The sequence below is a fragment of the Microplitis demolitor genome, chromosome 3 (assembly GCF_026212275.2).
Source record: "Microplitis demolitor isolate Queensland-Clemson2020A chromosome 3, iyMicDemo2.1a, whole genome shotgun sequence".
Classification (NCBI taxonomy): domain Eukaryota; kingdom Metazoa; phylum Arthropoda; class Insecta; order Hymenoptera; family Braconidae; genus Microplitis; species Microplitis demolitor.
In genome coordinates, this window is record NC_068547.1 from 18,296,166 (window position 1) to 18,318,763 (window position 22,598).

Here is a 22,598-nt window from a genome sequence, read left to right on the forward strand (position 1 = left end):
TGAAAATATTATGGTTTTAGTTTTCGATATAAAAAGACACTCGTTTGAATTCGGTGGTACTAAAATGGAGTCTATTTAGTAGTAAAGGCACATGTGTGTTACAGTAACTAATAAAAAAATTCATTTTATCACATATATATTATATACTGTACATAATACACACAATTGCAAGTCTGTTATTTGACATTTAGCAACAAAAACACTTAAATAATTGTTATATTGTTATTTTTTATTTAAATTATTTATCCCATCTCATATATTAAATATAAATATTTAATAAATAATTACATATTATTGTTAAATATATTTTTTAATGAGTATGGCAGAGTGTGGTGACTATATAAGAAGTAAATTTCCAACGATTGATGATGAATTGTATCATTATGTTGAAAGTAATGCTGTGATGTATAACCTAAATAATTAACCTTTGACAGTTGGGTTACATTTATGAATAAATGGGTAAATTTATTTGAATTAAATTTTTTTAGGTATTCTTGACAGTTCGAAAGATGACTTTGAGGATGGAGATGAAGTTTATGAAGCCATTGGACAGGTTTTGCATGAGGTAGCTGATAAATCTGAAAACGAGGTTAGGTCTGTAAACATTTTATTTATTTATTATATTATTTATTTATTTATGGAGATCATACAATTTTTTGGATGGTCCTGAAGTTAGACAATTAGCAACTGTAGGACTTTTCATCGACGAGTCGAATAAAAAAGAAACTAAAAATATGCACATGTATGAAATTTAAAAAACTACAAGTGTAATTTTTTAAAATATTTTTCTTTTATAATTTGTCGGTTTTAAAAAGTTCCAAAAACTATTAGACGTCAGCTAACTTCAGTATCATATTATTTTTCCGGTTCTCTGTATCTTCAAAGTTTACAAATTTAAATAATCACATATCTATCAGTTAGTTCATTTAATCTATTGAGTTTTATGTCAGATAGTCTTGAAAGACATCAGGAGATTGAATTAATATTACGGCCTCTGACTTGAACCTTGAATCTTTGGTTGAAAAATAGCGCTAATAAATTATTGTATTATCAATTTCACATGATAAATTATTTTAAATTAAAATAATATAATTATTTACTATTATAAGATGGGTCGTGGCGAGTGAACGATCTATTTAAAGTGTAGATAAATAAATTGCATACTTTGAATAATTTGAATTGACTGATAACAAAAAATGTATCATCAATCCACCAGTTCAGCTCCACTAGTTCATAACTGTCTTATTTATTTGTAGAATTGTTAATAATATATATACTTTTTTGTCAATAGGCAAATATGTTGCAAACTGTTGGAGATGTTGAAAGGTGAAAATCTAAAAAATGGTGATGATAATTTGAGAGAAAAACAGAAAAATGGAGTGAATAAGGTGTTGAATGCCCCAGTTAATTTGGGTGCGATGGCTGCGACTTTAGAAGCACAAGTTGAACAGATTAAAAGTATATGGGTTACAACTAGGGATGATACTATGGTAATTTATTTGAAGATTATAAATTTTTTGTGTTGCTATAAGGTGTAGTTTTGTTTGGTTCATTAATATGGGTGGTAATTGCAGAAAGTTGATGCTAAAAAGTTGGAGAAAGCTGAAGCAAAGCTACAACAAAAACTAGACAAACGAACGGGTAATGAGTCAACTAATAATGCCAAAAATAATAACGCAACTCCCTCGATAGAATTGGCTACTGCGAGTCAAATGATGAGCAAAAAAGACAGTCGTATGGAGAGCAAAGGGACGACAAATAGGGCTCAAGATATCAGAATTGAAAACTTTGATGTTGCTTATGGAGATCGAGTTTTACTTCAAGGAGCTGATTTGACGTTAGCTTATGGTAGGCGTTACGGTTTTATTGGACGAAATGGTTTAGGAAAAACTACACTGCTTCGTATGATATCTAGGTGAATAAAATTTTTACTTATTAAATAATTTTTGTTGCGATAAATTTAAAAAATGATAAATTTAATAACGTTTTTTAATCAGTAAACAACTGAGAATACCTTCACATATTCGAGTACTGCATGTAGAACAAGAAGTAGCTGGCAATGAAACGTCAGCACTAGATTCCGTACTTGAGTGTGATATTGAAAGGAGCAATTTGTTGAGCCGCGAGGCTGAGCTTCAAGCACTTATTGAAAAAGAGGGAGGTAAAAATGACGCGATTGATGAAGAATTAGCAAAGGTTTATGAAGCAATGCAGCATGCGGAGGTTGATAAAGCTCCAGCTAAAGCCAGTGCAATATTATCGGGTCTTGGTTTTACTGTCGAGCGACAATCTTGGCCGACAAAATCGTTTTCTGGTGGTTGGAGAATGCGTCTCGCACTTGCAAGAGCACTTTTCTCGAGGCCTGATCTTTTATTACTTGATGAACCCACAAACATGTTGGACATTAAAGCAATTGTTTGGTTGGAGAAATATCTTCAATCGTGGCCTACGACATTGCTTGTTGTTTCTCACGACCGTAACTTCTTAGATACTGTAAGTTTTATTTGTATTTCAACTTTGATTATCATTGTTTACTTTTACTATGTTACACTGTAAAAAAATTTACGGAGTGAACAGGGGTTAAATCTGGAGTGAATGCGGAGCAGGTGATTGATTATTTGTTCAATCCCCTAGGAGTAAAATTCACTCGGAAGGGGAGTGATTTAAATAAAATTCGTAATCACTCCGAATTCACTCGTGATTTTTTACAGTATACTTGACAAAGTAATTTAGTAATTTACTTATTGTTGATACTCAGGTTCCAACGGATATTTTGTACCTGAAAGCACAAAAGCTTGAAGCATACCGAGGTAATTATGAACAGTTTGAAAAGACAAAAGGTGAACGTGAGAGGAATTTGCAACGAGAGTATGAAGCGCAGCAAGCTAAGAGAGCCCATGTACAAGAGTTCATTGATCGGTTTCGTTACAATGCTAATCGAGCTTCTAGTGTACAGAGTAAAATAAAAATGTTGGAAAAACTGTTAGTAACTTTTAATTAAAATTATAGTGAATTAAAATCTTAAAAATCAATAATTATAATTATAATGGTCTTAATTTTATAGCCCAGAGTTGAAGGCTGTTGAGAAAGAGACTGAAGTCACACTTCGTTTCCCAGAGGTAGAGCCACTCAGTTCACCAATACTTCAACTTAATGAAGTCATGTTTCGTTACGAAAGCTCTCCACCTAACGAGTACGTTCTGTCTAATGTCAATCTTACTGCCTCGCAACAGTCGCGCATTTGTATTGTTGGTGAAAATGGAGCTGGTAAAACAACATTACTAAAAATTATAACCGGAGCTCTCAGTCCAACACGTGGTACCGTACATCTTAATCGTAATCTCAAGTTTGGATACTTCAGTCAGCATCATGTTGATCAATTAGACTTGGGAGTTTGTCCTGTTGAACTTTTGCAAAATCATTTCCCAGGTAATTTTAAATAAATTAATAATTATTGATGGCAAATGAATAAAAATATTAATAAATAAAGCGCCAGTGGCTCGGGCGATCATCAAAGTTAAGTAGCATTGAACATGAATGATACTTGGCTGGGTGACCGCTTGACCACACGTCGGGCTCGAACGATCTCTGAGCGCTAGGCGTAGGATGAAGATCTAGTGAGCAGTAAAGTGGGAATTTTATCGATCACTAGAGCTTTGCCCGTGCAGACTGTACTGGCAAGACTTTCTGGTCAGAAAGTTGATGTCAATTAGTTGCGATCAAGTTGACAGCTTTCAGCTTTTGTAACTGTTGACTACAAGTTGTTGCTAACAATCTACTGCCGCAATCTTAGAAAATTTAAGGCAACTTTCCGTCAACTTATAGAATGCCAACTTTTACCATCAACTTTCTCAGAAAGTTGGCAACAAATTGCCGTCAACTAATAGAAATGTCAACTTTTGCGGCCAATTTGGTGACAAGTTGCTGTAGTAGCTGTCATTAGCTCGGCTATTAGGATAAAACACTACTAAAATAATAATAATGAATTATGATTTAGGAAAACCCATTGAAGAATACAGAAGGATGCTTGGAAGTTTTGGTGTCAGTGGTGACTTAGCTTTACAAACAATAAACTCATTGTCTGGTGGTCAGAAATCAAGAGTTGCATTTGCGTTAATGTGCGCAGCATTACCAAACTTCTTAGTACTTGATGAACCGACCAATCATCTTGACATTGAATCAATAGAAGCTCTCGGTAAAGCTCTCAACACATGCCAGGTACTCTATCAATATTTATTATTTACTGACTTGATAATTAATTGAATTTATTACACTGTATTAATTAAAATAAAATAAACAGGCTGGTGTTATTTTGGTATCTCACGACGAAAGATTAATACGAATGGTATGCACTGAGCTATGGGTATGTGAAAAAGGCACTGTACATTGTATGGAAGGCGGGTTCGACGAGTACCGCAGAATTGTCGAGAAAGAACTTGAAGCATAGACAATTTAAATTATATTTCTTACTTATCAATTTTAATAAAATAATTATTAATATTACGGTGCGTTCACTCTTGTATTATTTATATATACATATAAATATAATCATGATTAATTATTAATTATAAAATATTGTTCATTGATTTTTTATGTGCTGCGATTGTTTATAATAATTGCGCATGAGAAAAACGCTAGTTAGTTTTTAAAAATAACACCTTTATATTTTTATGTCATAGCAATTGTGTACAAATTTATGTACTGAATTATTATGAGAATTAGACTTTTACTCAGATGAAAAGGAAAGATAGACGGCATCTAATAATGATAACAATAAAAAAAAACCAGCAGTAATTATTGTATTTATTACTCCTTTTCATAGAATTTTAATTTTATTCAATCTATTGAAATATATTCATATATAAAAAAAAAAAACTATAAAGTAATTTATTATATATTTTCTTTAGTTAATCAAGTTAAGAGTACATAAAAAAAATGCCTTACTATCACTTAATTAATTAATTAATTCATTAATTACATTTAATAACTTTAATTGTGCAAGACTTGACTTTTAAATTTGACTCAATTAATTTTAAGTTTTTTTTTTAAATAATATATACAATTAAAAAAAAATTAGTTAATACTTTTATAAACTATTAATTAATTTCAAACAAATATAAAATATTAATTATATATAAATACATATATATGTATATTTATATATATGTTTTAACATGCCGATGATGCTGCATTATGTTGCCATTGCTTACCACCAGCAGATGCATTCAATTGAAAGTTATTGGGGCTAGAATTGTTCGATTGTTGAGGTGGTGCTGGAGCTTGTTGCTTAGCCGCTGTAATTTTTTTTATTTTTAAATTTAAATAGTTACTTATATTTCAATAACTTTAGTTATTATTTTTTTCTAATCACATGCCGCTTAACAGTTGTATCTGCAAAGCTGAAGGTAGCCAGTAAAGAGTAATGTAAAGAACATATAGAAGACATGCCTTCTAATAAAAATAACCATTGGAGATTTATTAAATAAAAGTTGTTAACATCCAAAAAAATAATTATAATAATCATTAATAATGCAGTTTAGATAAATTTATCTAGTGTTAATTGCAGAGATAAATAACATCAAGATATCAATCCATGCTTTGAAGCAAAATAATAAATAACAATATCGGAAAAAAAAGAAAAAAAATTAACTGTAAAATGAATAAGACTGACGTTTACGTGTAAACCCTAGTACAGACATTAATTGATTATTAATCTCACCATTTTTACTATTGTAGAGTTTTGGTACTGCACGGAAAGGTTCAGGCAACGGGAAGTTGATGATTGAATGAAACATGTCGCTGAATCTAACTTCTAGGTCTACGTTGTGGTTAATTGACGTTGTTTGCCCATTTGACAACGAAAGATTGCGGGTGGGTGGAGTTGGCGGTAGAGGAGCTAATCGTTGGTGGGTCAAGTTGGAGCGGTGAGGAGGCGGGGGAGGAGGGGGTGGCATACTGGGTGCAGATACAGCAACTCTGTTTGGTGGTGGTGGTGGTGGTGCTACTCGTGTCACCGGAACTGATGGAGCTGCAGACTTTGAAGATGTGGGTGGCGATGGAGGTCGAGCTACCGGTGGTCGTAGCACACGATTCGGCCGATGTTGGGTTTCATTCAAACAATCCTGCGATTGGTGTAATGAGGATGGTGTTGGAGCAAGTACAGGTGGCGATCGTGGTAAACGCATGCTTTGAGCTCGCGACACACTCGTACCGCCAAGTAAATCCGGTTTTTTTGGTGGTGGATGTGGTTTGTGGAGCGTCGATGTACCCGGTGGTTTTGGCGCTAATGCTGGTTTGCCAAAGCTTCTGTTCGGGGAATCACTGGAGCTCTCTGCTGATGACTGCTAATTAAATAATAGTTTTCATTAATCAACTAATTAATGAAATACATTATTACAATGAATTATTATTATTATTATTAAGAGATATTTACTTGTGGTAATGATATTTGAGGCTTTTGAGCAGCAGGAGGTGGAACAGGAGGTGGTCCACGTTTCATTGTGCTGTTGCTGTTATTACTAGTATTACAATTATTAACAATTGGTGGAGGGTTCGATCCAGATAAAACTGGTAATGACGATGGTGAATCTCTTTCCACAATAGTACTACGTAACCCAGTAGGCTTTAACTTTGGCATACCACCGGCAAACAGACCACCAAGACCCATTGGAGCTGCGCTACTGCTGCTATTACTGCTGATACTGCTGTTACTACTGCTGTTGTTGATGGTATTACTGCTAGCAGTGTTTCCAGATGATGAATTAACTGCAGACGTTGGGCCATTCTTCACTTTACCTGTGAGAAAAAAAAATGAAAGTTACAAATTAATTTAATCGCACAACAAAACACTACAATAATAAAATAAATGAATGACAATTAAATTTACCACTTATACAAGGCGCACTCTTGTCTACTGTAACTGTTTTTTTTAAAGTTTTTCCAGATCTTATTGACTGTAATAATAAACTTCTGCCTTGGTCACCACCAGCTGCGCTGGCTATATTAAACGTCGGCGGCGGTGGAGGTGGCGGAGCTGACATTATTAATACTTATGTACCTAAAAAAAATGTATTATCATATAAATAATATTCCACGCGTTTTAATTTTAAAAATTTAAATAAAATATTTAAGTGCAATGAAACAATGACGCGTGACTCACGATTTGCAAGGAGTGCCTTTTATTTTCACCAGCATTATTATTATTTTAAACAGATTAATTTTCTTATCCACTTGACAAATCAATCGCGTGAAACATTCAACGATTTTTTTTTATTAATACATTACATGTACCCACAACCAGGTCACAAATATAAATACATAATTAATAATAATGATAGCATATGACAATTTAAATAATATAAGTATTTAAATATTATTCTTACAATTAAATGATTGAAATCAAAATTAATGAACAAATAATAAATAATTAAAAAAATAAACCAATGGCATCTTTACCTCGTACTGTAAATTCGTCAATGTGTCAATGGACCTTGACTCATCAAAATATACCAGCTACTTTTTTTGTAGACATATTATTTGTAATATACTTTAGATACTACTCTAATCACTTATTTTTTTCGTTCTATTTCACTATAAATTTAAAATATTTATTTAAATAAAATACCTGATGTTTTGATAAGTAAAAAAAAATAATTAAAATTATTATCAAGATGTAAAAACTCACCCACGAGCTCTATCAAGTGTAATGCAAGTAAGTAGTGCAGTGTAATGTGTGTTTATTTGAATTTGTGTTGTAAAATAACGAATAGAAATAGCGAATGTCATGTATGTAGTAGTTGCTGTTGTGTAGATGACTGATGAGAAGTAAAAGGAGAGAGAGAATGCAAACAAAGAGAGGGAAGAGAAAAAAAATGTGACATTAGCGCCAGTGCTTTCTTATTCGACCACGTACCAATACAACAACGTGGCAGTTCAGCTTTGACTGATGTTATATACTTTTTTATTGTCATCATCATCATCATCATCATCATCATTACAAATATTATAAATATTTAAGAATCACATTTAAAATTAAACATTTGTCAATCGGTATTATTTGATGTACACGTGTAACAATCAACTGATGATTGGTAAAACGTCAGTGAGGTGTTAGATAAATTTTGAATTTAAATAAAATATTATGTGCTGACTGAGTTAATTCATAAATATTGTTATTTATTACGTTTAAATTTTCTACGACAATAGGTTATCATATGTGACAACAATGATGATGATTAAGCTAGAAATAAAACGATTTAATCATTATCTTTGATAGTTTTGTTATTCTTTTTCTAATCGTTAATTTAAGTGATACTAATTGTGATTATTCGTCTTCGGTAGAATTTTTTTTAAGGTAATTGATTTTTTAATTGTTATTTTTAATATGGGTAAACTGTTCGTTTGAAGGTTTTATTGTATTTTTAGATTTGTAATTTAAAATTGAGGAAAAGATGAAGCGCAAAACAGAGAAACAGGATTCGGAAAATGGTCAGGTGGTGGAACAAAACGTAGCTGAGGATAGTGATGTACGTGGTGATGAAGGAAATATCGCATTGCTCCTTTTTTTATATTTATTACAAGGCATTCCATTGGGTCTTTGCAGTGCCATGCCAATGATCCTTCAAAATAGACATATTTCTTATAAACAACAGGTAAAAAAATTTACTTTTGTTTTCGTGTAGACAGCTTGACACTAATGGCAATCATAAGTTGATCTTTATCTTTCACTTTGTGAGTATGAGCATAACATACGTGAGACAATTTCCAAATTTTAAATAAATATATGAGTGAATGTAACTGACAAGTGTCTATTTTTTAAATTTTTGAATAAATAAATAAAATTTAAATAGAATGAAAATTAAAAAATGCGTATTTACATAAATGAAAACTTAGTACGTGCATTTTTTAAAATTTTATTATTATAATTGATTTATTTATTTAAAATTTATACATTGTCTCATGTTTGCTAGATTTATACTCATACTAATATACAAATAAATTAAAATAATGAAATTAAAAAAAATGCGCGTACTGATTTGTCATTGATCTCAATACGTATTTTTTCATTTTTATTCTATTTGCATTTTATTTATTTATTCAAAAATGTTTAAAACTGCCAGTTGTCAGTTACATTCACGCTCATCTCACTTTTAATTCAATGTATTAATTTAATCACTACTTTATATGAGTCTGAATGTAGCAGACATGAGACAATTTGTAAATTTTAAAGAAATGAATTACAATAATGAAATTTAAAAAATTTTTTAATTTTTATTCCACTTACATTTTAATTATTTATTGCAAAATTTTAAAAATTGACACTTGTCAGTTACATTAACACTCATACCTTTATTTATTTAAAAAAAAAATATTTGATTTTAAGTAAAGATGGTAATTATTAACAGGGTTTTAATTAATGGCACTTTATTTTATTTTATTATTTACTTAACATTTTTTAACACCTGTAAAATTTATAAATATTTTTATATAATTTTTCGAGTGAAAATGATTGATTAAACAAGTAAAGCATTATATTGTTTTAAATGAATCATCATGTCGGATATTTCTTATATTGTCAATTTTGAGCTTTCACTTGCATTTATTTATTTTAATGTTAATGCAGCCTGGTAACTTATTGAGTCACACAGATGGCAGCGATAAGATTTTATTTATAAAATAAAAATTTTAAATTAATTTTTATTTTATTTAAAAAAAATCTTATAATTATATTTTTTTTTTAACGATCCCTGTGTACAATTCCTATGATTAAATTATTTTTCAGGCTGAATTTAGTTTTGTACAGTGGCCGTTCTCATTAAAATTACTATGGGCACCAGTAGTAGATGCAATTTATTCACGTAAATTTGGACGTCGTAAGACGTGGTTAATACCTACTCAATATGCGATGGGTATTTTTATGCTGTATTTATCAGGATGTGTACAAGACTGGTTAGGATCAGATACTGAATCACCAAATATAGGATTACTTACGGTATTATTTTTTACACTTAATGTCCTAGCAGCAACGCAGGATATTGCTGTTGATGGCTGGGCATTGACAATGTTAAAAAGGTAACTTAATATTTTTACTGAGTATTCTTAAATAATTATTACAGTTTTTAAATAATTATTTTATTTTTAATTTATAGACAAAACGTAGGATATGCATCAACTTGTAACAGTGTAGGCCAAACGGCAGGATATTTTTTGGGCTACGTTTTATTTATTGCCTTAGAATCTCCAACACTTTGTAATAATTTTTTACGTTCAGAACCTTCTGATGTAGGAATCTTAACATTACCTGGTAAGAAAACCCGATGGTTAAAAGTTTTAATAAATTATACATACTAAAAAAATGGCCATTTGGCATCCGAAATGGAATTATATTTCTAAGTATTTATTTATTTTGAAGTTTTATGATAAAATTAATTTAAAAATAAATTTTTTCGTTGACGTATTTCATGAATTTTCAGTTTGAAAAATGTAAATTTAAATCTTTATTGAAATTTAAATGCCCACTATTTCTGAACTAGTGGATCGATTTTGCTCATCTTTAAATTTAACCGAGATAATCGTTATTAAAATAAGTGTGCCAACTTTCATTAAGATTTGTTTATAATTGTAGCCGCTATACTCGCAACAAGGCGTATTCTATTACATATATATATATAAACTTTTGAACCAATGCTATTTTTAGAACCTACTTACCAAATTATGGTAGACTATGGCGAACTTTTTTTCAAATTTCATCATAAAGACAAATGCAATAAATGGATTTCTATGAAATTTACTACTAATAATAATAATAATTTAATTTTTTTTTATTTCTCAAGGATTTTTATATTTTTGGGGGTGGATATTTATTGGCGCAACGACATTAGTTGCTATAATGAAACATGAAGTTGATGAAAAACACACTAAGAGTGAAGATTTTTTTACAAATATCAAAGATGCTTATCATTTACTCTGGTGTACAATGAAACTACCTTCAATTAAAACTACAGCATTAATTTTACTTACTGCCAAGGTATAAAATAAAACTAAATCAAGATCTATTTTAAATAATTTAAAATACATATAAAATTATATTATTGTATAGATTGGATTTTCTGCTTGTGATGCAGTGACGGGACTAAAACTTGTCGATGCTGGAGTACCAAAAGAAAAATTAACTTTAATGGCTGTGCCATTAATACCAATGCAGATTATTTTATCTTGTGTAGTATCTAAATATACCTCAGGACCACGTCCAATGGACATTTATCTAAAAGCAATGCCATGGAGGTAAGCTGAATTAATTTTTACAATAATTAATAACTCATACATAGTTAATTTTATTACTCATTTATGAATTTTCAAATCAATAGACTTGCATTTGGATTAGTTGCTACTTTTCTAGTTTGGATCACACCGTCTTTCGTTACTAATGGTGAAGTACCACTTTATTATGTTATAATTATTGTTTTGCTGTACGCAATACACCAGGTACGTAAAAATACTTTTTTTTTCCTTATTTGTTTAATAAATTTATTAAATAATTTTAATTATTCGTGTTACAGGTTGCTGCAACGAGTATGTTTGTTGCGTCAATGGCATTCTTTGCCAAAATAAGTGATCCAGCTGTTGGTGGAACTTATATGACATTTTTAAATACTTTAGCTAATTTAGGTGGTAATTGGCCAGCAACAGCAGCACTTTGGTTTGTTGATACATTAACTTGGAGATCATGCAGTACTAATGCTGATAATGATTGTAGTACTTCCGTAGAACGTGAGGTAAAATATTTAATTTAAATAAATTAACAAACTTGTTACACTAAAAAATTTTCGGAGTGAACACGGATTAAATCCGGAGTAAATGCGGAACAACTAACCGTTCATTTATTTAATGCTCTCCGAATTTGAGTGAGTACGGATTTAAATAAAATCCAAGATCGAAATTACTCCGCTGAAAAAATAAACTCCTTATTTACTTCGTATACGGAGTAATTTTTTTTTTACTCCGGAACTCCGAGTGACGGAATTAATTCGGATTTAAATAAAAGTCCGTAATCACTTCCGACTTTTTATAGTGTCTTAATATTAAACTATAAATTGAATATTATTATTGATTATATTTTCAGCAATGTGAAATTGATTCCAAAGGTACCTGTGTCACAGTACTCGATGGTTATTATATCGAGAGTATTTTGTGTGTAATCGTTGGGTTCTTGTGGTTCAGATGGGGTAGAAGAAAAATAGATTTCCTACAATTAAGACCAATGTCCGCTTGGAAAGTGATACCACAAAAAAGCTAACACTTGTTACATTTTATTTATTGTTAGATTGTTAATTTGTACCAAGTATATCTCTCTACTTGTGTACTATTATTTATAATTAATTAATTATTATTACAATCATTCTATTTTAAAACCAAGTATGCAGAAAATTGTACATTATAATTAAATAATTTAAAAATTGAAAGAAGTTAAATATTAAGAGAATTATTATTACAAATGTGGTATTAATAGATGATAATTATTTATTTCTTTCAATTTTTATTCTCCTGGAAATAATCGTCGACAATATTTATTTAGCACAATCTGTCAATTTTAAATAAAATAATATTTTTAAATTATTATAATTAAAAAGAAAAATAAATTATTTAATAAAATTATTAAAAATTTTTATTTTTCCGTAATAATCTCGTTATCAATAGAAAAAAAACTTATTAATTTTAATTTAATTAAAGTTATTTATTTCACTTATTTTTACGAGGATTTGAAATATTAACTTCAACATCAGGTTTATTAGAAATTTTATATTTTGAATTTGGATCAAATTGTACCAGAGTATTTATTTTATCTTTATTTTTATCACAAGGATCATCACGATTGAATAAAATTTTAATAACAACATCACTTGACTCATCTTGACAATTCGTAGTTGACGGTATTTGTCCGTATCCTTGTCCAATAAACTTATTATTATTATTTTGTGAATTAACATGGAACGGTCTGATATGATCATGAGCGAAATTAACATCCCATGGCTGCGGTGCTTGTTCACCTCTGTTTGACATCGGACATGGATTATTAGCATCTTCCACAGCCACGACCGGGTCTTCTGTAGTCTGCAGATCAGCTCGTTCTTCAATAGATTCTTCATCAAATGGCTTTCTTAGAAGCATCGACCAATCTTGCACTGTTACTTCACCATTAATATTTAAAATATTAACAAACAATTCGTTAATTAAACACAGACTTATTACAATAAACTTTAATGCGGATTGATACATGATGCGAAATTAAATTTTTAAATTTTACTTCCACAATCTACAATCGATAGTTTCGTAATGCAATCATAGATCATTGATTATTGTTGTTTAAAAAGTAATAAATGTACCACTGGCTATTAATCTTACCAATTAGTAAACTATCGAAATAAAATAATGCTTTATTATACATTTTATATATCATTTACAATTCTTCAACAGTTTCATAAATAATTTTTTTAGTATCAATAGGCCTACAAGACAATAATTTTAATTTTTATAGCATAAAATGAAGACAATTATTGTAATTGATATACATAATTTATAGATATTTCTAGTAGATAAACTGTATTGGATTATTTAAATTTTGTACGTTCAGCGACTGTTGATAATTTAACAATATAATTTTTTTTTTTTAAATAAAAATAAACCAGTCTTCACAATGTACCAGCATGTGCTTTATGATTATGATAATTGATAATACATTAATAATAATAATAATAATAATGATTTCAAATGGCTTCCCCTCATTTTATCTCAAAAATTACGTCTTGGACAAAAAAATCTATTTTTTGGGAGTGTACGAATAGTTTGAACTCAAACTCATTATTCGTAAATTATTGAGTTATTCGCATATTTACGAATAATTTGAAAATTTTCTTTTAAACGACTTAAAATTGTAATAGTTTTTCTAATAATTCAAATTTCAATTAGAGATAAATAGAGCTCAAACATGACTCTGTGACAAAATGATTCCCTAATTAAGAAAAATTATTTGAAATAATTCAAAATGATTTAAAATAATTTGAATCACCTAATATGTAGATATACACTTAGTATGGAGTAAATCATTTTTGTTAATCAGGTTTGATTACTTTAACAATTAAATTGTCCATTAAATAAAAACTGAATACTTAAAAGCTAATTAGAATTTTCTCGATTTGAATCGAGTAATTTTACAAGTTACAAGGAATTCAAAAACTTTCGGATAATTATAAAATTGATGAATAATTAGAAAAGTTACGATTGATTCGAAAATATTCAAATTAATGAAAAGTTTTAAATTATTCGATTCGAACCCGATTCGCAATTCCCTACTATTTTTACATTGATTACTCTTGAGATATTAGTGACAGATATTTCACCTGATACATTTTGACTGAGATGTTTTTGGTTGAAATGTAAAGAGGGGTAACCTGGTTAAATAAATATTACTAGGTCAGTTTAACGATATGAATCGGCATTGAGAATGGGTTGTTTATCAGGATTTTTTTTAGACTGAGATAAACGATTTGTTTTAAATCTTAAACCAGAATTAACTTTGCTGCGTGCTTGAGCTTGTTCTTCTTCAAATCTTGTCATGAGAACGGAATATGAATTAGGACCTGATGCTTCTTTGCTATGATGAATTCCATAGAGGAAGTAAATAAGAATTCCTGTAAAAAAATTAATTAATTAAATTACTATATCATTGATTGATTATATAAATCTTGTGACTTATGATTATGACATACCAATAAACATCCATACAAGGAAACGCAGCCACGTCAGTATTTGTAAATGACTCATAAGAAGAATATTAATATAAATACTTATTGCAGGTACGACTGGTACAAAAAGTACTCGGAATTTATCATCAATAGCTGGGCATTGCTCGTGTGCTCCAATTACGAGTAAACAGGCGACCATAATCAATGAAACGAATAAGTAAAGTAAACTATTCCACCAAGACGGTTCATGATCAAATGGCGAAGTAAGACCGAGTAAAAGTACTGATATACAGCAGCATCCAGCAATGTAGAGTATCAACGCTGCAATTACAGCTGTTCCAGGCTCCCAGTTTCCAATAAAACTTGATAATTTAGCATAACGTTTTTTTAATCTACCAACAGGATTTACTTTTTGGCATTCAATTAGCTGAGAATCATCAGGTGATGAATCAGTTAGACTACTGGTGCTACTGGTATCGCTGGATGATTCACCTTCATGTGTCTTTGTACTTGGAATAAATTCCGGAATCTCATTACTAGGTCTGTATCGTAAAATAATAACACTCGCTGATACAATAGTATAAGCAAGAAAAGTACCGATGGACATGAATTCCACAAGGTGTGCTAAGTCAAATAGTAGAGCTATTATAGAACACAGAACTCCACTGACGGCTAAATTAATAATTGGCAATTGTGTGCGTTCATTGACACGACCCAGGAATGAAAAGAGTAAACCATCACTAGCCATAGCGTATATTATTCTTGGTAATGAAAATAATGATCCAAAGAGAGTTGTTGTCATGCCGCACAGTGCTCCGATGCTGATGACATACTTTGCCCAGGTAACGCCTTTCGATGCGAATGCTTCAGATAATGCTGCCGTTGGATTTATTTCCCAGTATGGTACCACTAATGTCAGCATTCCGCTGAGAAGAATGTACCCGATTACTACTATTATCATTGAATATGTTGTTGCTCTTGGTATACTTTTGCTTGGGTTCCGCGCTTCTTCACCGCAGCTAGCGATTGAATCAAAACCGACGAATGCATAGAAACATTTCGCAGCACCTTAAATTAATTAATTAAATTAAATAGACAATTATATTCCAAAGTATTTTATGGATTTATTTAAATTTAAAATTACCTGCCATGACACCAGCGATACCAAATGGCATAAATCCGTAATGCTTTTCATCGGTCCAATTACCCAAGCTCGCGTATTGAAATCCGAGCCCAACTACTAAGCCGATTACGCCGAGATTTACGAGTGTAAGGACTGAATTTAATCTTGATGAAATTTTAACACCAGTTCCAAGAAGAAGAGCGTACACAAGACAAAGTATACAAGCCAGTGGATCTGGTATATGTCCAAGTGATGCACTCATTTCATGACCAGCCATAAGATTACTAGTAAGATTGCTTAATGCTCCTCCTGCTAATGAATCTACATATCCACTCCAAGCTCTTGCTACTGAAGCAGCCCCTATTATTATCAATAAAAAAAAATATTTTTTAGTACTTTTTCGAGTTGAAATCTAAGGCATACTTTGAACCCAAATGAGCATTAAAAACCTATATACTTTTTAGGATATAATTATAAAAGCTTGAAATGGACCTATGGAGGCATAAATTAGAACTACACAAACATAAATCGTGAAACAAACGTAACTAGACAACAGAAGGAAAGACTTGCAAGGAATACTACAAAAAGGTAAAATTATTAAACTTGCGGACTACTGGATAATTAATGCAAGTGATCCAGTCGTCTTTCCAGTGGGTTAATGATACCCAAGAGTAGATTGAGTTCCACAAGCAGCCTAGGACTAACAGGGAGTCGATTTAGAAAATTCTAAGGCTAGTAAAAAATTGCTCCGATCCAGCGATTTTGACAGTAGATTAATGACACCTAGAAGTGGAATAGGATCTGGAAGCATCCTGAGACCAACAGAGAGTCGATTAAAAAATTCTAAGCTCATTCGTTTCATGATATACGTCTTTGTAGGTCTCATCCATGCCTTTGTAAGTCTAAAGTGGTCCATTTGAAGCTTTTATAATGACTATGTCCTAAAAAGTCTGATGTAGGTTTCCAATGTTAACCAATTAAGCTAATTAATTATTGGATTAGTTACCTATCATATGTTCTAAAATAATATTCCAGCCGATAACAAATGCCCAGAACTCGCCTAATGTCACGTAAGTATAAACGTAAGCACTGCCAGCTTTTGGAACACGAGCACCAAACTCAGCGTAACAGTATGCTGAAAAAGCGGATGCTAGTCCAGCCAACATGAAACTTATTATTATAGCTGGTCCAGCTATTGAATGAGCTACTTGACCAGTCAACACATAAATACCAGCTCCCATCATATGACCGACACCTTTACAATTTAAAATAATAAATTAATAATCAAATGAATATTAATATAAATTAAATTTTATTTACCCAAAAACGTCATATCGAAAGTTGTTAAGCATCTCTTCAACGGTGTCTCCATTCCATCACCATCAAGACGCTTTATCCGGTTCATTTTAGAACAAATCCCAGACATGACATGTCCGAGAATCATTCTTCGAACCGAAGGCATTTTTATGCCTGGAAATAAATAATTAGGTAATAAATATAAATATAATTAGTCTATTCACTCACAACAGCTGTTTTATGGTAAATTTTATTTTAAAATTTTCAAAGCTACAGTAACTGCATGAGTAAAATTTATTGGGGCAAAAAGGAAAAAGTGCAATTGTGAATTTTGATTTAAGTAAATAATTATTATACTTAGTTTTGTAACTCACCTTTCAGGTACTCAGTGTATTGATAGAGTAATTATTGATGAACTTGTCAAGCTATAAGCTTTTAGGAATAGATGAAAAAGTACAAAAAAAAAGTCTATTAGTAAGTGGGTGGTAGTTTCTACGCAAGCTCAAGTGTCTCATCGATTTTACTCATCATTGTCCACCGTGACATCCTTTTCTTTCATTCATATCTACTACGCTTATAGTAAAAAAAAAAAAATAATAAACAATTGTCTTTTTTATTTCATAAATTATTTATCATTTGTAATTATTTATTTTATTCAAAATCATAAATACTTTTATTTGATAAAATTTAAAATACAAAAAATTGTATTGGTAAAAAAAAATAAAAAGTAGTAGGAAAATATTTTTAAAAATTATATATTTACAATTTCTATGTAATGAAAAAATACGAAATGACGATAAAAATAAATTTTGAATTTTAAATAAAATCACAAAAAATTTTTCGCTCAAACTAGTTCGGAAAATTCCGCAAGAGGCAGCACATGCAAGTCATATGTATAACATGTGTAGATCCGCATTGTTTATATTTTGTTTTTCATATTTTATAACAATTAACACAATATAATTATTGACAATGGTATTTAATAATAGTAAAAATAATAATTAATTTTAATATAAAAAGCTAAAAAAATGATTCGACAGATTTGTAATTTATGTCAAAAAGTTGAAGTTACTGCGATTCGTAACCTCCGAAAATACTCAGTATGTATTTTAAAATTTATTTATTTTACTATTTATATTGTTGCCATTATTTATTATTTAAAAGTATTAAGTAAAATGATAATAATTTATTTTTTTTAAATATAAAGTTGTCAGCGGCATGGAGGCAAAATTCAATACTAATGTATCCGGAAGTAGAAGAAGATGATACTCAAGAAATAAACAATAATGATACTATTAAACCAATAATACAATGTAAAAGGAAATTATTTAATTTTTATCCTGGTAAAACATACCGAAAATTTGAAGACATGCCAATAGCATCTGGGTCATGGCACAATGCTAAATCCAAAGGAGATTACTTTACAATTTATCCTACGCTTGAGGTTTTTACTTTTTTTTAAATCAACAATAAGAAAATACTTAATTATTCATACTTTATTTCATTATTTATTTATTGATAAAATGATTCATGAATTCGTCCCATCGTATAATTTTAATTATGAAAACACTGTAGTTACGAGGTTTACCCAGAAAGGGGACAAATTGTCAATTAGATCTAGTCTGTAGTATCAATCGTCGGGGATCAATTGTCATGGAACCAAATTAACGATACATGTGTACTAAAAGATGATCTTTTATGAAATTAACAAATTTGTTATCACATATTTATTATAAAAAATTTCCATATTAAAAGAAATTATCTCCTCAGATTGTGTTTGTTTAAAAATTTAAAAAGTTTCAGTTCTCTGAAGATTTCACTGTTTTCAACCTATTTATAGATTTTTTTTATATAGAGTTAATATGGCATCAATAATCGTTGCATTTGAGTGTTTTATATTTATTAAAAAGTATTAATTAACAATGAAAGTAATAAATTAATTTTAATGTCCAATATACTGCTTATAGTGTCAATAATTGTGGATTTTATATACTATTTAAATATTTATAATTATAATTTATTAATCTCATTTGTTTTTTTAAGGAAGAACAAGAAGAAGAAGCAGAATTAAGAATAAAATCATTCGATGATTTATATATTAATAAGGGTTTAATTGAAAATCTTAAATTCAATAATATTGAGGAACCAACATTGATACAAAAACGGGGAATACCTGAAATATTGAATGGACAAAATATATTTGTAACCGCTGAAACAGGATGTGGAAAAACATTGACATATTTACTTCCTGTAATGAATCAAATCTTAAAATGGAAAGAGCTTGTTCAAGATAGGCCACATAATTCTCCGCTCGCTTTAATTCTTACACCCAGTCGTGAATTAGCACATCAAATTGGTGTAATTTATCCTTATTTATATACATATATAACTATTTAATTAGTAATTTTAGTTAAATAATGTAGTTAAAAATTTATATTGATATTGAAATTTTTTTTAATAGACCGAAGCAAAAAAATTGTCAATAAATTTAGGTATCAACGTAAAAACATTAAGTGGAGGCAAAACTAAAAAGCTAATGCGTAATCCATCAGTTAGAGACGTTGATATTTTAATTGGTACCATTGGTGTCATAAGTAAACTAACAACAGTAAAGATTTACAAACTAAACTACGTACGTCATACTGTAATCGATGAAGCCCATGCACTTTTTGATGAAACTTTTGAGGATAAAATGAAATGTTTTCTTAAAAGAATTAAAGTACGTTTATCAATGATTACTAGCTCATGTACACATTCTACTATTAATATTATTTAAAATTAATTACAATATTATTGTAGTTTGGATTTGAGCAAGTTGGTAATAATTTTCCAGAAAGCAGTCAACTAACATTGGCTTCCGCTACATTGCCTAAAACAATGCCAGAATATTTAAATAAATGTGTTAATGTACGTACATTTATTAATTAAATTATCGATTAATTTCATTACAGGCCGTTCATAAAATACGTCACGCAAAATTTTACTTTTTTAGACCCCCCCCCCTTCTTCGTCATCCTATGTCACATTTTCTGTAATTCCCCTATCAATATTACGTCACAAATAATAGACCCCTTCCCCCATTATTATAGAAATCTATGCATAAAAATATTTATATTTTTAAAAATATGAAACGAAAGGCTATCGTAACAAAAAAAAAAGAGAGAAAAATTTGCAAAATTGTTTGATGATCTGCAAACGTCGAGTATCCTTAGACCCCTTGTCACAGTAAGCGACACCACCTCCTCCTCTATAAGTGCGAACGTGTTTTATGAACGGCAACTTATTTAAAATAAATAAAATGGTTATTAAAATTTATTTACTTGTGTATTAGATGGATTCTATTATTCAAATATCAACAGCTAATACACACCGAGTTCTGGTGCCACAAAAATTTATGCGACTTGGAGGATCACAAAAAGCACCAATGTTACTAAAATTAGTAAAACCACGTGCGTTGAGACGAGAACCCACATTAATATTCAGTAACGATTCCTCAACGTGTGACTTTATTTCCATATTTTTAAATCAAATGAATATAAAGGCAACAAATTTACATGGCTCGATACCAACAGAGGTGCGCAACGGCAAATACAGAGCATTTAAAAACGGTGAAATCAGTGTACTGTCAACGACAAATGCTGGTGCTAGAGGATTAGATACGATTATGGTTGATTTTATAATCAATTATGATTTTCCATTGAGTACTGTTGAATATATTCACAGGTTCTTATTAATTAAATATATTTATTGTTGTATAATTTTTACTTATTATTAAAATTTATAAAATAATATTTATAGATGCGGAAGAACCGGAAGAGTTGGCGGAAAAATAAATGGCAGAGTTATTAATTTTATAAGCAAACCACTTGAAATAGAAATGACTAAAAAAATAGAACGTATTACTAGACGTATGCAGCCACTACCGATGTTTGACATTACAGAACAACGTGCAAAAAGAGAAATGGATAATGAAATCAAGCAGCTTATGGCGCAATCTTAATAATTATTAAATTTATAAATAAAAAAAATTATAAAAATTTTTGTTATGACGATAATTTTAAATAAAAAAAAAACCGGAAAAGAAAGAAAATAACTGATTGATTTAATGGCACTGAAACAAAGAAAAATATTTTTGGCAAAAGGAAATAGGGAGTGTACCCACCACCCATCCGCTCAGTCGTTCATTCACTGAATCTACATACCATTACATCCGGTTTAAACACATGCCATACGCACTATCAACCGGTCAACTGAGTTTGTTTTTATTTTTTCCCCTCGATACATAAAATAAAATAAAAATAAAAAAAAAAGTTTATATTAAAATAAACCTACACTACGCTCATCCTATTCTTCTTTTATTTATTCCATCCATCTATTATTTATGAATTCCGAATAAATTCAGCGATAATATCTCGAAAGTTTTTTAATTTTAAATCCCATGATTTTAGAATCACCCATTCGAAAATGCGTTAACTAACAACTTATCCACCTCCGTCTTTCTTCTGACGATCCTGATGATCACCATCACTATCATGATTATGATTATGATTATGTTGATGGTGTAATTAGTGTGGGCATCGCCGTAACATGTAGGACAGGGGCATCATTCTCTAGTTAAAAAAGGAAATGAAAAAAAATATACTAGAAATGGCGATTAGAGCATCAGAAAATTTATGTGATGGGAGCATATACGCAGTTGAGGTATTTATGCGTCGAGGTGTGTGAAAAAAATAAAGAAAAGTAACATTTTCAAATAAAAAGAGAGAGGAATGAGTCACAGGGTTCGGAAATGCCTGGAATTGCTGACCAATCTTCAGAGCAAATATACAGAATGCTTTTGAATATAAATAATAGAAAATCTAGTAACGCGATTTGCCACACGATACATTTATATTTATGTATCTACATATATTATAATGTAACCAGCGATGTGGTACAAGATATAAATATAAATAATAACTAAAAGGGGGACTAAATATTACAATAGAAGAGCGTAAAAACTTAACATTATTACCACACATACAAATAGCTGTTGTATTGCCCTTTACTTGTTTACTACGTCTCTGTCTCAAGTTTTATCGTCATCATCGTCACCGTGTAAAAAAAGATTACAGACTATATACCATCATACATGACAGAGATGAGCTCATATCAACTCCATACTACATATCATCAACATCAACGACTCACATCAGTCCTCACGTCCTCAGTACAGTCCTTCTTATTATATACTCATCAGAACCCATCAAAGCCACATCTTCTGGTCTTCCTTCAGCACATAGATGATATACCAGCGATACTATTATATCCTACTATACTACTAACAGCAACATCGGGGATCGGGCGTCGCCATCGCAATAGTTCAGTACTGCTACGGCACCAGCTCTTTCTCTCTCTCGTTTCTTTTCACCCCCGCCAGCATCGGCATCGCCATCTCC

General features: G+C 30.4%; 5 protein-coding genes across 6 annotated transcripts; 3 read left to right on the plus strand and 2 right to left on the minus strand.

The window, feature by feature from the left end:
- The first annotated feature begins 102 nt into the window (after positions 1-102).
- On the plus strand, positions 103-4,503 carry LOC103572961 (ATP-binding cassette sub-family F member 3). The gene is made up of 9 exons (XM_008551794.3): positions 103-392; positions 489-594; positions 1,292-1,490; positions 1,575-1,915; positions 1,998-2,493; positions 2,759-2,982; positions 3,065-3,429; positions 3,998-4,218; positions 4,301-4,503. Exons 1-9 carry the CDS (start codon positions 314-316, stop codon positions 4,445-4,447), a joined length of 2,178 nt encoding a protein of 725 aa, XP_008550016.1. The 5' UTR covers positions 103-313; the 3' UTR covers positions 4,448-4,503.
- A 402-nt stretch (positions 4,504-4,905) lies between these two features.
- LOC103572959 (WAS/WASL-interacting protein family member 3) lies at positions 4,906-7,821 on the minus strand. 2 transcript variants are annotated; one of them, XM_053737513.1, is made up of 6 exons: positions 7,685-7,821; positions 7,456-7,590; positions 6,887-7,057; positions 6,434-6,795; positions 5,720-6,341; positions 4,906-5,294 (listed from the first exon to the last, which is right to left on the minus strand). In XM_053737513.1, the coding sequence occupies exons 3-6, from the start codon at positions 7,038-7,040 to the stop codon at positions 5,170-5,172; spliced, it is 1,263 nt and encodes a 420-aa protein (XP_053593488.1). In that variant the 5' UTR covers positions 7,041-7,057; positions 7,456-7,590; positions 7,685-7,821; the 3' UTR covers positions 4,906-5,169. The 2 variants fall into 2 exon arrangements, with proteins under 2 accessions (XP_053593488.1, XP_008550014.1); XM_008551792.3 differs by having other exon boundaries at positions 4,908-5,294; positions 5,720-6,344; positions 7,685-7,818.
- Positions 7,822-7,916: 95 nt separating this feature from the next.
- LOC103572960 (acetyl-coenzyme A transporter 1) lies at positions 7,917-12,581 on the plus strand. Its single transcript, XM_008551793.3, has 9 exons — positions 7,917-8,353; positions 8,425-8,651; positions 9,782-10,071; positions 10,149-10,303; positions 10,833-11,026; positions 11,099-11,283; positions 11,367-11,484; positions 11,559-11,774; positions 12,122-12,581. The coding sequence occupies exons 2-9, from the start codon at positions 8,451-8,453 to the stop codon at positions 12,293-12,295; spliced, it is 1,533 nt and encodes a 510-aa protein (XP_008550015.1). The 5' UTR covers positions 7,917-8,353; positions 8,425-8,450; the 3' UTR covers positions 12,296-12,581.
- Positions 12,582-13,671: 1,090 nt separating this feature from the next.
- On the minus strand, positions 13,672-22,579 carry LOC103572958 (cationic amino acid transporter 4). The gene is made up of 7 exons (XM_008551791.2): positions 22,175-22,579; positions 17,535-17,728; positions 17,185-17,334; positions 16,871-17,119; positions 15,886-16,224; positions 14,766-15,809; positions 13,672-14,687 (listed from the first exon to the last, which is right to left on the minus strand). The coding sequence occupies exons 3-7, from the start codon at positions 17,324-17,326 to the stop codon at positions 14,476-14,478; spliced, it is 1,986 nt and encodes a 661-aa protein (XP_008550013.1). The 5' UTR covers positions 17,327-17,334; positions 17,535-17,728; positions 22,175-22,579; the 3' UTR covers positions 13,672-14,475.
- On the plus strand, positions 18,038-21,502 carry LOC103572957 (probable ATP-dependent RNA helicase DDX28). Its single transcript, XM_008551790.3, has 7 exons — positions 18,038-18,260; positions 18,368-18,604; positions 19,204-19,518; positions 19,622-19,879; positions 19,960-20,067; positions 20,492-20,883; positions 20,959-21,502. The coding sequence occupies exons 1-7, from the start codon at positions 18,189-18,191 to the stop codon at positions 21,158-21,160; spliced, it is 1,584 nt and encodes a 527-aa protein (XP_008550012.1). The 5' UTR covers positions 18,038-18,188; the 3' UTR covers positions 21,161-21,502.
- Positions 22,580-22,598: the final 19 nt, after the last annotated feature.

What these genes read in the sequence shown, in the direction of transcription:
- LOC103572959 (XM_008551792.3), bottom strand. Translation starts at nt 7,040, where the DNA reads ATGTCAGCTCCGCCACCTCCACCGCCGCCGACGTTTAATATAGCCAGC. An exon ending in GAGTGCGCCTTGTATAAGTG is followed by an intron (nt 6,796 to 6,886) that starts GTAAATTTAATT and finishes TTTTTCTCACAG; the next exon opens with GTAAAGTGAAGAATGGCCCA. An exon ending in ACTCTACAATAGTAAAAATG is followed by an intron (nt 5,295 to 5,719) that starts GTGAGATTAATA and finishes AAAAAATTACAG; the next exon opens with CGGCTAAGCAACAAGCTCCA.
- LOC103572960 (XM_008551793.3), top strand. Translation starts at nt 8,451, where the DNA reads ATGAAGCGCAAAACAGAGAAACAGGATTCGGAAAATGGTCAGGTGGTG. An exon ending in AGGAATCTTAACATTACCTG is followed by an intron (nt 10,304 to 10,832) that starts GTAAGAAAACCC and finishes TTATTTCTCAAG; the next exon opens with GATTTTTATATTTTTGGGGG. An exon ending in TAATTTTACTTACTGCCAAG is followed by an intron (nt 11,027 to 11,098) that starts GTATAAAATAAA and finishes ATTATTGTATAG; the next exon opens with ATTGGATTTTCTGCTTGTGA.
- LOC103572961 (XM_008551794.3), top strand. Translation starts at nt 314, where the DNA reads ATGAGTATGGCAGAGTGTGGTGACTATATAAGAAGTAAATTTCCAACG. An exon ending in CAACTAGGGATGATACTATG is followed by an intron (nt 1,491 to 1,574) that starts GTAATTTATTTG and finishes TGGTAATTGCAG; the next exon opens with AAAGTTGATGCTAAAAAGTT. An exon ending in ACCGTAACTTCTTAGATACT is followed by an intron (nt 2,494 to 2,758) that starts GTAAGTTTTATT and finishes GTTGATACTCAG; the next exon opens with GTTCCAACGGATATTTTGTA.
- LOC103572958 (XM_008551791.2), bottom strand. Translation starts at nt 17,326, where the DNA reads ATGCCTTCGGTTCGAAGAATGATTCTCGGACATGTCATGTCTGGGATT. An exon ending in TATTTTAGAACATATGATAG is followed by an intron (nt 16,225 to 16,870) that starts GTAACTAATCCA and finishes TGATAATAATAG; the next exon opens with GGGCTGCTTCAGTAGCAAGA. An exon ending in CCTTGTATGGATGTTTATTG is followed by an intron (nt 14,688 to 14,765) that starts GTATGTCATAAT and finishes ATTTTTTTACAG; the next exon opens with GAATTCTTATTTACTTCCTC.
- LOC103572957 (XM_008551790.3), top strand. Translation starts at nt 18,189, where the DNA reads ATGATTCGACAGATTTGTAATTTATGTCAAAAAGTTGAAGTTACTGCG. An exon ending in AATTAGCACATCAAATTGGT is followed by an intron (nt 19,519 to 19,621) that starts GTAATTTATCCT and finishes TTTTTTTAATAG; the next exon opens with ACCGAAGCAAAAAAATTGTC. An exon ending in ATTTAAATAAATGTGTTAAT is followed by an intron (nt 20,068 to 20,491) that starts GTACGTACATTT and finishes CTTGTGTATTAG; the next exon opens with ATGGATTCTATTATTCAAAT.